The sequence below is a fragment of the Propithecus coquereli genome, unplaced genomic scaffold, assembly GCF_000956105.1.
Source record: "Propithecus coquereli isolate 6110/MARCELLA unplaced genomic scaffold, Pcoq_1.0 Scaffold73, whole genome shotgun sequence".
NCBI classification, from domain to species: domain Eukaryota; kingdom Metazoa; phylum Chordata; class Mammalia; order Primates; family Indriidae; genus Propithecus; species Propithecus coquereli.
In genome coordinates, this window is record NW_012153396.1 from 2,648,775 (window position 1) to 2,660,483 (window position 11,709).

The 11,709-nt window shown below is 60.3% G+C and overlaps 1 protein-coding gene across 1 annotated transcript; it reads right to left on the bottom strand.

Annotated features, from left to right (window-relative positions):
• Window positions 1-6,279: 6,279 nt before the first annotated feature.
• LBX1 (ladybird homeobox 1) lies at window positions 6,280-8,240 on the bottom strand. Its single transcript, XM_012661689.1, has 2 exons — window positions 7,777-8,240; window positions 6,280-7,093 (listed from the first exon to the last, which is right to left on the bottom strand). Exons 1-2 carry the CDS (start codon window positions 8,099-8,101, stop codon window positions 6,573-6,575), a joined length of 846 nt encoding a protein of 281 aa, XP_012517143.1. The 5' UTR covers window positions 8,102-8,240; the 3' UTR covers window positions 6,280-6,572.
• Window positions 8,241-11,709: the final 3,469 nt, after the last annotated feature.

The following is an 11,709-nucleotide window of genomic DNA, read 5'->3' on the forward strand; positions in this document are numbered from 1 at the left end:
CCTCTCCACAGAGCCCTGCACGCACTGCTCCTGATTTGGGCTACTGAATTTGGGGGAGGAGTGGGAGTGTAGACATCCAGTTATGACTGCCTCCATCCCATGTGCTCAGATGTCACATCCACATCTAGCTGTGCCTACAACTCATCTCAAACTCCTATGTGCACTTGATGACAACTAAGCCTATCCAGGTCCCTGGATACCCACAGGTAACCAATCTCCTTTCCCCACCTCATCCACTCCCATTCACAGACAGCTAGCCACGTCAGGCTCTCCATGGGGAAGCCTGCTCATGCCCACCTGCATACACCGAGTGCACAGCAATCTCTGCACACACTTGCACACACACAGACCAGATTCCAAAGTGGCAGGACTCATTTGCTCCCAACCTTGCTGGCAGCATCATGCATAGGATATGCACACATGTGGATATTGTCATTTGTGCCCTCCCCAGTTTGGGCAGGCCTGACCCTCCACAGGGAGGAAGAACTCCCCTTGAATGAGCTGGGGGAAGCTGGGTCTTTGAGGATTACCTGGGACTGGAGCAGCCAAGTGTGGTCTGCAGAGCACTCCAGAGACAAAGGTTCAGCCTTGTGACCAACTTGAATAGGAAGGAGCATGCAGGACAGCCTGGCCATTACCCAACCGCACAGCAGAGGAGCCACATACACAACCTGTCCTCAAAGAAGCAGAGTCTCTGCCTGCATAGTGCTCATTCACTGGTCCCAGCTGCCCTCGGAATAGACTCACACCCAGGCTGAAGGTTTCTCCCTGCCTCTGCCCCCAGCATTATAAATGTAAATAAATTTGACTAGCCTGCTTGGCCAAGCTGTTTGGAGCTAGGATTCTAGTTGTCTGTAGCTTCAGTTCCACATCAATATTCATTCTCCCAGTTATCTGCCCACACCAGCTCCCTGCACACAGCACACACCCCAGGCATTGCTCACCTGCTGGTCATACCCACTCCAGTGACAGCTTTACTCTTTTCCTCTTCGTTGCACAAACTTAGTCACACCCAGCTGCACACACTAGTTTGCGACAATCGGTTACACGAACGCAGCAGCACACACCCAGTCCCACGCTCCGTTTCCATCAATCAGCCGCACATGCTCAGTTTCTCAGTTGCACACACTCGATGACACAGTCAGGAAGGCACCCTTTTTGGTCCTCACACAGCTCACCACACACACCCTCACAGCCTCAGGTCTCTCCCAGAACTGGCAGCTGTTGGGAGGAGACGGGGTGATTTGCTGATGGTGCCCCTGGACTTGGGAGTGCAGAGGTGGGGCCCCTCAAGGTGGGCATTCTCCTCCCTCTGGGCTGCTGGCCTCCCACGCACGCATGCACCAAGCCCAAGAACCCCCACCTTCCTTTGTCCTGGTCCAGGGAGCCTGTCCTTTGGGAGATTCAGCCTGTAGACACACTCAGGGGTCAGGGTCCTGACTCCCCAAGGCCTGCCGATCTCTGCCCAAGACCTCCATTCCTGCGCACGTACAGTCTAGGGAGACAACCATTTCCCACGCAACCCCTCACACCTACAGCCCAACCACTGCCACCCAGCACACTCATTTCCACCCCCACTCACACCCTCCTGGGAGCCATATGTACTTCCCTTTACTATGGCAGCCTCCTGCTCACTGGCCCCGGAGACCCCAGCGGACTCAGGTTCCCCCTCCCTTCCCCCATGTGTCTCACAGCCCCTGACCTTACTCACTGTGGCCCCTATCTGGCTGCTCCCCCTACATCTCCGGGGCTCCCTGTTGCCGCCTCCCAGGTGCTTGTGTTTGAGGAGCATTCATATTGTCCGCACAAATCGCTTTCTGGGCTCCAAAAAAGGGGTCGGTTGTTAGGGTGAGGTGCAAAGCCTGGGTGTCCCTGGGTCCAGGTGACTGGGAAAGCGCCGCTCAGGGTGAGCGGACTTCCCTGGACCCGGTGGCTCAGAGTGATGGGGAGGAGGGGGTCCCCGCGGCGACCGGCAGGGGCGGAGGGGAGGCGCGCGGCCCCAGCCCGTCCCTTTCAGGGGGGACTCATGCATCAAACTTCAATTTTCCGGACGATTGAATTAGTGATTTTTTTTCTCCTGAACTAAAATACACTTAAGTCTTTGGGATTAATTACCACGTTCTGGTCCCTCAGACTGGAGTATTACTTATCGGAGCTGCGTCTGACACTGGCCCGACACCTCGTAAAATAAGGAACTGCGCCTCCCGGCCTCACCCGGCGCCGCCCGCCAGGCCACCGAGCCGGGGAAGGCGGAGCGGGGGGAAGCCGAGCCAGCCGGATCGCGCTGTGCGGCCCGGCCTGTCCAGAGCGGAGGGGTCCCCCACCCGGACAGCAGACACTGTCCGCGTCCAGGGATTTGGCAAGCCGCTCAGAGCCCAGAGACCCAATGGGGAAAGGAGGGATAAAGCCGGGCCGCTTCCCCTGGGCAGCCTGGAATCGAAAGTGGGTCCGCAGAAAAGCCGGAGTCCTTAGGGAACAAGATTGGCGACGGCCCCTGTCGGTGACCGAACTCCAACCGAAGGACCGGCAGCCCAGAGGGTAGCAAGCTTTGACGAACCTCGCCCGGAGAATGGGCGTAGGTCCCACAGCCCCTCACACGATTCACATAAAATCAGGCCCGGAGAAGAGACGGACCCGCAAGGCACAAGCCCTGCTCCCACGAAGCGCACACACCACAGACATCCGCATCCGGAGACAGGCCGGGCAGGGGCTGGCTTAGAGGCCTAGGGCCCGCGCTTGGGGTTCGAGGCCCTTTCGCATTACAGGTCCCCGAGGCAGCGCCCGAGGCGCGGCCAAGACTATCCGAGGCCCCCAGCCCTCGCGCAGGCAGCAGCCTTCATCAGAACTGGGAGAGCTAAGGAGAGGGCGGATGAGAGCCCCAGGCCTCCCTGGTCCCAGCCCCCGCCTCTGTCTACGGCCAAGCTCAAGCCCCTTGGCCTTTGCCAACTTCCCCGCCGCCTCCCCGCGCAGTGGGGCCTGGAGATGAGCCCCGAGTCCCGGCGCTTGGCGGGGCAGAGTCGGGCCTCAACAGCCTCACACGCGGTCGGCGGGTCTCCGGAAGCCCACTCGCAGCCTGAGAGACATCGAATCCCTCAGAGCCCGGGAGACCGCCAAGTAGCTCGAATACACTCGCCGCATTGTGCAGGACAGAGCGCGCGGCGCGCTCTCCCGGGGCCGCCCCGCTCGGGTTCAGCCCAAGGTTGAGCCCATGTTCCCCCTTCCCTCCGACGCCCGTCGGGTCCGTCCTTTCCTCCGCGCTCCTTCTGGCCTGTAGAAAAAACGAATTATTTCTTGTCTTTCAAGGCCTGGATTCCTTGTCACCTCCTCCTTGAAGTCCCCACCACCCTGGAGCCCGAAGCCCTCTCTCCGCGCCTTCCATGAGCGCCAAGTGTGCTGCGGGTCTTGCCCACTAGACTGAGAGCTCCTTGAGGGCAGGAACCGCATCTGATTCGTTTCAATTTCCCCAGCCCCGTGCGCGGCCTGGCGCAGAATAAACATTTGCTGAATTGAATTGAGTTTTCCCTTTATTTTTTATTAATCCTTCCCCTTCTTCCATTCTTTCTTTTCCTCCTTCCTTCCTCCCTCGTTATTTTTTATTTCTTGGTTATATTCAATTGTCATGTTTTTCAGGCTCATTAAATCCATTTAGAGACAAAAGAATAAAAGGCAGAAGGGGAAGGGCGGGGGAAGAGGGAAGGGGGAGGGGAACAGGGGGAGGGGAGGGAGAGGCCAGAGAAGCAAACAAATAACCCGCTTTAACTAGACGGGCGGATAAATGGCCCCGTTTCTCCTCAGCCCCGATGCGCCTGCTTAGCTGCGCGCCCCGCGGGCGCCACAGCTCGGGTGGGCTCAGCCCCAGGGCCGCCGCCCCCAGCCCGAAGGGACCCAGCAGGGCCCGGCCCACGGCCGCGAAGCGGGGAGCGGCCGGAGGTGCCAGGGCCCAGGGCCGCTTCATTGGGATTCATGGGCGTGTTGGGCGGGCGGCCCGGGGCTTGGGGCGCAGGGCGGGGGCCGGGCGGGGGGGTGGTGCGCACGGCGGGCGCAGATGCCCGGGTGACCGCCGCGCCGCGGTCCCTGCGCCGCCTTTGTGCCGGGGAGGCGCGCGCGGGGACCTAATCCATCAAATTGTCTACAAATTGTGAAGAAAATTCAAAAACCATATGGTCGCCAGCGCCGGCGCGCTCTGGGCTGCGGAGGGCCGCGGCCGTGCCCGCACCAGGAGCCGCGGGGGGCTGGGCCCGGCTATTGTCGCCTGTCAGCGGCCGCCCGGGCCCATTCGTCCCGGCCTTCATGGTCCGCGCTCCGAATTACAGACCCATCCATCCTAAGAGAGGGCGATTTATGTCGCCCGCGAGGAACCGGCCGCATGCCCGCCCGGCTGCCCGGCAGCCTCCTTCCTTCTCTCCCCTCTCTCTCTCTATCTCCCTTCTCGACCCTCTTTCTCTTCTTTTTCTCCCTGTCTCCCTGTCTCCGCCGCTCTCTTTCTCCTTCTCTAGATTTTCCTCTTTCTCTCTCCGTCTCTCTGTGGCTGTCCTCTTTCTCTCTCTGCTTTTGGAGTGTCTTTCTGCGCCCCTTTTTTCTGTTTCCTCCTGGACATGCACATTCTTGACTTAGGCCCGAGGGCCCCATCTCCTGCCCCATCTCTGCCCGAGACCAGATGCGCATTTCTCACATCAATTTTGCGGAGAAAGAGAGAGCCCGGCGAACGGGAGGCGGGACTCTAGTGACAGCGGCCACTCGCCAGCCCAGCGACAACAAAAGCCCAGAGAGAAACCTGCTCTGTCCTGGAAAGTGAAAGCTGCTTGAGCCCCCACCCCAGCCGCCCTTGGGGCGCCGCAGACCCCAGAGAGTCTGTGAGAGATCGATGTTTCTGCCCCTAGCTGAGTTCGGGGCCGAGAATTTGTGACTGTTACCAGAAATCCACCCCACCTCAGACGCTTTGGGCTCACATTTCCGGGTGCCCATATGTGCAATTCAACCTAATGTTGCTGCCTTTGGCCTCATTGCCCCAACCGCCAAGAATGAGACCCTCTGGGCCAGATCGAAACTTAGGAGCCCCCAGGCTCCGCTGGGATGTCCGACTGAGTGCTACCTGCGGTGCACCGGGGGCTTAGCCAGTGTCTCAGAGCGCGCAGGGAGATGCCCTTGGGTCTGGGGTGCGACGCGGGAACCATAGAGCATGTCCTCCTCCCATCCTTTGTTCCACATAAATTAATTTTGTACCCACGGCATCCCCCACGTACACACGAATCTTCTCTCAGCATTTCACGCCTCGATTTTTACCCCGACCTGGCGAAGCCCGCTTCTTTCCCCATTTAGTAGCTCCCGCCAGTTTATGGGAAAGAAGCGCCTCCTCCTGCTGCTTCCCCTCGCCCCTCACTCTCACGCCTGCCCTGAAACTTCCCCCAAATCTCCAAGGCTGGGGTGACCGGAGAGGAGCAGCAGCTAGAAGCCCAGCTTGTCGCTGCTTCTCCGAATCCGGCCCACTTACTGAGACACGGTCACCGCCGGTTCTAGTAAAATGGCAAAGACTTTATTGGAGAAAGAGGCCTTGGGTACAGTGCGGGGAGGAGAGGGCAGGGCAGGAGCAGGGAAGTGGCACTCGGGAGCCACCCTCATCGGGCCACCCTTGTCTGGCCAAGTCGAGCTAGGAGCAGGGTGTTGGAGACGGCAAGAGAGACCCAGAGCAGCGGAGGAGGTGGGATGAGGGCTTGGGTCGGCCTCCTCTCTGTCTCTGTCACATGCAAAAAAATTCTAAAAAGAGTAAAAAATAATTCTAGGGCTTTGGGTTCTGTTTTCGATGGTTGGGTGGGTGGCTGGGTGAATTTCCCCCTGCATTGTCCCTAAGAGTAGGACTCCAGAAGTCAGTCCGAGGAAATGCGGGAGAGAGAGGAATCTTAAAAATAGCATTAGTGGCGTTGGGAGGCGGAAATGTCATCGAAAACAGACTTCTCTGGGGGTGGGGAGGAAAGATCGATTTTGAAACTTGCAAGTCAAGACCCGGCTGCCCCCCTCATCCCCTTCCCACGCGGGGAAAATAGGCAGAAGGAAGTAAGTCAACTGCAATAGGGCGAGGGAGGCCAGGAGGGAGCGGGCCGGTGCATTCGCCACATGCAGAGAAAAATCAAAATAGCCAGGGCTGCCCCTTCTCTAGCCCACAGGGTGAGTGTTCTCCGCCCTGGATTCTGCCTCGCCCTCGGCAAACCCGGCAGCCCAAGAGCTTTGAAAACGCCGAAATCTCCGAGATTTAAAAAAATAAGAGAAAAAATCAGGCTGCGATGGGAAGAACCCGCTATATAAGTTTAAATATTTATACAGAAAAGCCATACAGAATTGCACGGCGAGGGCTCCCGGGGCGGCGGAGGCCGCGTGCGGCGGCCGGCCCGGCCGGCCAGCCCGGGTTTATTGCTTCGAGAGGGAAGAGGCTGCTTCTGGGAGCTGAGTCCGGGGCCAGGGACAGGGGAGGAGGCGGGAGTCGCAGAGGAGGTCCCAGCTCCCTCCGCGGTCCGATCCAGGAGGCGGCGGGCCGTGCGGGCGTTAGGGGCCCCGGCGGCGGAAGATCCGCGCGCCGCTCAATCGTCCACGTCGATCTCTTCGTCTTCCTCGTCCTCCGAGCAGTCCTGGCTGCTGGCAGGCTGGTCCGTGAGCGGAGAGGCAGGTGAGAGCTGCAGCGGCCCAGCGCCCGGGGCCTGCGGGGCGCCTGGGGGGAGCGCCGGAGAGCCAGGCCTGGATTTGGACCTGCCGCAGCCGCCGCCACCGCCGCCGGTGGCCTCCGAGTTCTGCTCGAGTTCTGCCAGCGCCACGATGTCCATCTGCCCGCTGGGGCCCAGTTTCTTGGCGGACTCCACATCGGCCTTCATCTCCTCCAGGTCCCGCTTGAGCTTGGCGCGCCGATTCTGGAACCAGGTGATGACCTGCGCGTTGGTAAGGCCCAGCTGCTGCGCGATTTGGTCGCGATCGGCGGGGGACAGGTACTTCTGGTACAGGAAGCGCTTTTCCAACTCGTAGATCTGGTGGTTGGTGAAAGCCGTGCGCGACTTTCGCCGCTTCTTGGGGGTTTGCCGCTGTCCAAAGATGGTCATCCCGTCGCGGCCTGCGAGGAAAGGACAGTGTAGGCTCGCATCGGGAGACAGGAAGCCCCACCCTAGCTCTCACCTTCGCAACTCCCTACCCCACCCAGGCCCATCGGACCTGCAGTCTGCCACTGTCTCCTTCTCCAATTTAATTTGGCCTCCGTGACCAGTGGGGCAAACCTCCTTCTCTCGTCTTTGGTCTCCTGGAAGTCCCTAGGAAAAATTGTTTTGGTCTCTGTCCCACCTCCAAGAGTTGGTTTCAAAGACCCAAAGTCTCTGAGAGCAGGAGAAAGCCAGACAGGGACGCTCCAACTGTGGTGTGAATGTTGGTTCTCTACCCCTTCCCAATCACCCTGACTCTATCCTACCCAGAAGGTCTCAGCAAAAGACCCCAAGGAGCAGGGATGGGAGATCCCAGGCCACCAGAAACGCGAGGGAGCCCGGCAAAGCACTCAGACTGCCGAGAGAGTTTGGGTTCCTGCCACCCCTCTCAGGTCACCCCCCACTTTGGCCTACCCTGAGGTCCCTAAGAAATAGAGACTTGGGTTCCGTCCCACCTATCTCCACTCCCAACATCAGCGACTCGGGCTGGAGGGCCCTGGCGGCCGGCGCGGGCAGAGGCGGGCGGAGGCATAGGGCACGAAGCGCACAGGGCACAGGGCGGGTGGCGCTGGGTGCAGGGGGAACCAGCAGCGGCGCCTACCTTCGGCTGCCTGTAGGACGCTGACCTCCAGCCCCTTAAAGGTCTTGCTGGCGAGCTCCTCCAGCGCACACAGAGGCGAGGTCTGCGAGAGCAGCGCGCGGCCCGCCAGGGGCAAGCCGCCCGGCGCGTGCTTGTCCGCGGCGGCCAGCAGGTGCGCCGCCCCGCACAGCGAGTAACTTCTCCGCACAGACGGCTTGTTGAGGATGTCCTCGATGCTGAACGGCGTCAGCGGCTTGTTGGAGTTGGCGGGCGGCGGCAGGTGGTCCAGCGGGCTGCGCCGCCGCTCCTCCCCCGGCGCCGCCTTGCCGTCCTCCTTGGAAGTCATCTCTGCCACGTTCAGGGGCCCGGCCGGGGCGGCTCGGGCCGCAGGGACCCAGCCCGCGGGCAGCTCGGGCGCCGGACGGCGCGGGCAGGCAGCGGCGGGCAGGAAGGAGGCCGCACTGGGCAGGGCGCGGGCCAGGAGTGGGGCCGGTTAGCACGGTGGCTGAGGCGGGTAGAGCAGCGCGGGGCCCCGGAAGGAGGGCGCTGACGCCGGCGCTGCCGCCGCCCGGGCTTCCAGCAATCCGGGGCCGGAGCCGGGGCGCGCCGCACGGGGCTCCAGTTTCGCCAGCCCCGGTGCTATTTAAAGGTGTCAGGTGGCTCCGTGGCCGCTCCTGGCCCCGGGTCCTGGCGGCCGCGGTTGGAAGAGCCGAGGCTAGGGCGCCGATCCCGGACTGCGAGGGAGGCGGAGAGACGGGGCAATTGACTATTGCTAACAAGTTAGCCTTGATCGAGGAGTAATCAATTATCTGCAGCAGCACTTCTCTCTCTTTCTCTCTCCTTTCTTTCTCCCCTCTTCTTTCCCTCTGTTCTCTCTCTCTCCCTCCCTCCCTCTCTCTTCTCTGCTCCCCCCGTCTCTCTCCTTCTCTCCCTCTCCCTCGCCCTCTCTTTCACTCTCTCTCTGTCCAATGCAGGCGGCTCTAAGTTGGGAAGCTCATTAATTAGCGGGCCGAGGGTAGGAGGAGCCGGCTGGAATTAGCCTGCCTAATGCGCCTGTCAGTCCGGGCGCTGCGCCGTGCTCGGCCCGAGCTGTTTGTAAATTACATTAGCAGCGCCTTTATTGCACCCGAACCTCGGGCGACTGAAAAGCCACCGCCCCCACCCCAAACTGCTAGCCGAGCCCTGCTTTCGGTGCACCCGCCTCCCGCCAGCCTTGGTGCGATGGCAGCACCGGCCCAGAGGTCTCGGGCTCTCCGACCCAGGATGTGAAGCCCGAGAAGGGTGGCGGGAACCCCAGCCGGGAGGGACGCGCCCGCCTCGCGGGCCAGGTAAGACCAGGACCCCCGGTGGGCCCTGCTACGGCCCAGCGTGGACTTTGCCGAGCCCAGATCAAGAACCCAGCGCCTCTCTCCTCAACTGTCTTGCCGCTCACCCCCTGCCCTGGGCCACGCGCCTAGAGAGTGGGAATCTGAAAGCCTTGGGGCTGGCCCGCAGGAGGTCAGAGCCGACTCTGCAGCCCTGGGTGGGCGACGCGGGAAGAGGGTGGGGGACTCCAGGGGCTGGGGGAGGGGGCTGGTCGGAGAGCTTAGCCTTTTCCACTCCGAGAGGCGGAGGGGGGAGTTGTTGGTGGCTCTGGGCTCCTCTCTCCCGGCCTGAGCCCAAAGCGGCCGCCCTACCTCCTCTGGCAATCTTGCACACTCTCTCCTCCAGCAGCAGCTCTCCAGACCGGCTGGGGCCACCGCCGGCCTGATGGTGGGCCTCTGACGGGCAGGCGGGCCAGGTGCCCGGGCTAACGGGGCCGGCTCGGGGCCTCCCCGCTGCGCTCTGCCCAGGCCCGGGCCGGGGCCCCGCTGCCGGCCCCGCCTAGCCCAGCTCCAGGCTGGAGTGCACCGCCCGACTCCAGCTGTTCCGGATGCGGGGCGGGGGCCCAGAGGGGGCCGGACCACGGCTGGGGCTTCGTTCTCAGGAACTCGCGGGGAGGCCCGGGTTCCAGTCAGGCTGGGAGCTGAGGACCTTAGGGCCTGGAAGCTGTGAGCATTTTGTGCGCATTTATTTGAAGGTGTTTATATTTTGAATATGTGGATTTATTTGTGTGTGGCTCTCCATGTGTATTATTTGTGTAAGTGTATGTGAACCTGTGGGTATACCGGCATGTTTGAGCCCCAGCTATGTCTTTCATTTCCCTAAGGCACCCCAGCGGGGCTGTGCCCTCTTCTCTCTCCCTACACGGTCTGGTTTGTGCGGGACTGCGGGCCCTGCCTCTCTAATTTTCCGTTTCTGCCCTTGGAGAAAGGAGGGGAGGAAGAGGGGAATGGAGTCAAAGGAAGAAGAGCTGTTCTCCTCCCCACATGCACGGCCCTGGCTCTGGCTTTGTTTGCAAACTCCTGGGTGGGCTGCATGGTCAGGCACCACCCGCTTGGACCAGAGAAGGGCCCAGAGAGGCCAATGCAAGGGCTTGTGGCCCAGGCCAGAGGTTGGGATGGGAAAAATAGGACTTCTTGCCCCATTCCTGCCCCAGAGAGGGAGTGAGCTAAGATGGGCTATGGGACAGAGAGCAAGTTCTCTCAGCATAGGGGCCTCTGCACAGCAAAGATAGGTTTCATTATCTCACGTTTAGTTATTTGTTTGGAATCATGGCTTGCAGCTCTCCAGAGTAAAAGGGATCATTTAGGGAGAAAGGAATCTTGTTTGGGGCCCTAGTGCTGGGAGTGCTGGGAAGAGCTCCCTACCCCCTTTCCGTCTTTGCCCTGCATTTTGGGGAAATGACAGGTGCTCCGAGGCAGGTATGGTGAGACTAGGGATCATAGTTCCCACAGAGCTGCAGACCCATCCCCAGGGCAGGCCTGTCTCTGATGCATCCCTGCTGCTCCCAGAGCTGTGAGGTGATGCTGGACCTACCAAGAGTGGAGTCAGAGTCTAGAGACCAGTGCAGAGGGACCCAAGGGAAAGGGCACCAAGGAGCTGAACCCAATGGCTTAGAAGCTCCAGAGCCAGGAAGGGTCTGCCCTGTCCTCTCACTTCCTGCTCTTGGGATCCCCCCTCATCCCTTTCCTGCCATAACCCCAACCCCCTGACCCAGAGCCTCAGGCAAGCAACACACCCCCATAGCAGGGAGGCCCCTCCCAATCAGGACCCTGGAATCTGGTCTCCAGAGGAAGCATGAGACAGAGTGTGAGAGAAAGAGAGAGATTGAGGCTTCCTCTCATAACCCCTGCATGCATCCCCACTCTTCCTGTCCACTCCAATCTCTGTACCTAGTATTGGCCTTGTGGGACAGGACCTTAACGACAAGCCAAGCCCCCACCGTTGCCCAAATCCCAGTCCCTCAAGACCAGTGGAGCTCAGGATTACTGAGAGGCTGCCAGAAAGGGAAGAATGTGAATTGGGGAGCAGAAGGACCCCTCTCGCTTATCTTGTCTTTAAGGTTCTGCTTGCCAGTTTTGTGACCTTTAGTCTTCAGCCATACTGTGTCAAAGTGGAAAGAACATTCCACAGTCATCTGCTGTATTACCTCCACCCACCATCACCAAACCTTCTTTCCTGGCTGGCCTGAACCTGATGCCAAATCCCATGGTTTTGCTCTTTTGGCCTAATTGGTTGGCCTCTTAGCCAAACATAGTTGGACATACCACATGGGTGGGTTTCAGTTCCGTTTGCCCACATCCCCACTTCTAGGCCACCTTCAAGAACCATCCCAACTGCCCCACCAACCTTTTCCCAACACCATGGTCTGCCCCTATCTTCACTCCCAGAAAACCCCATTGTGTGGACGCCAGTAATATTCTGGACTCCAAGCCCAAATCTGCTTGCCTCTTGTACCCCTCCTGCATAGCAATGATGCTTATATTGGGTTTATGGTCCGACTCCCTCCCTCCCAGCCAGACTTTGAGATCCTTGATGGCATGAGACTAAATCTGGAGAGTCTGTCCACCTTGGACCTGCCCAAGCCTGGGG

Bases quoted from the DNA above. Each gene is read 5' to 3' on its own strand.
- LBX1 (XM_012661689.1), bottom strand. From the start codon at position 8,101: ATGACTTCCAAGGAGGACGGCAAGGCGGCGCCGGGGGAGGAGCGGCGG. The intron at 7,094-7,776 runs GTAGGCGCCGCT...CTTTCCTCGCAG, and splicing joins CGTCCTACAGGCAGCCGAAG to GCCGCGACGGGATGACCATC.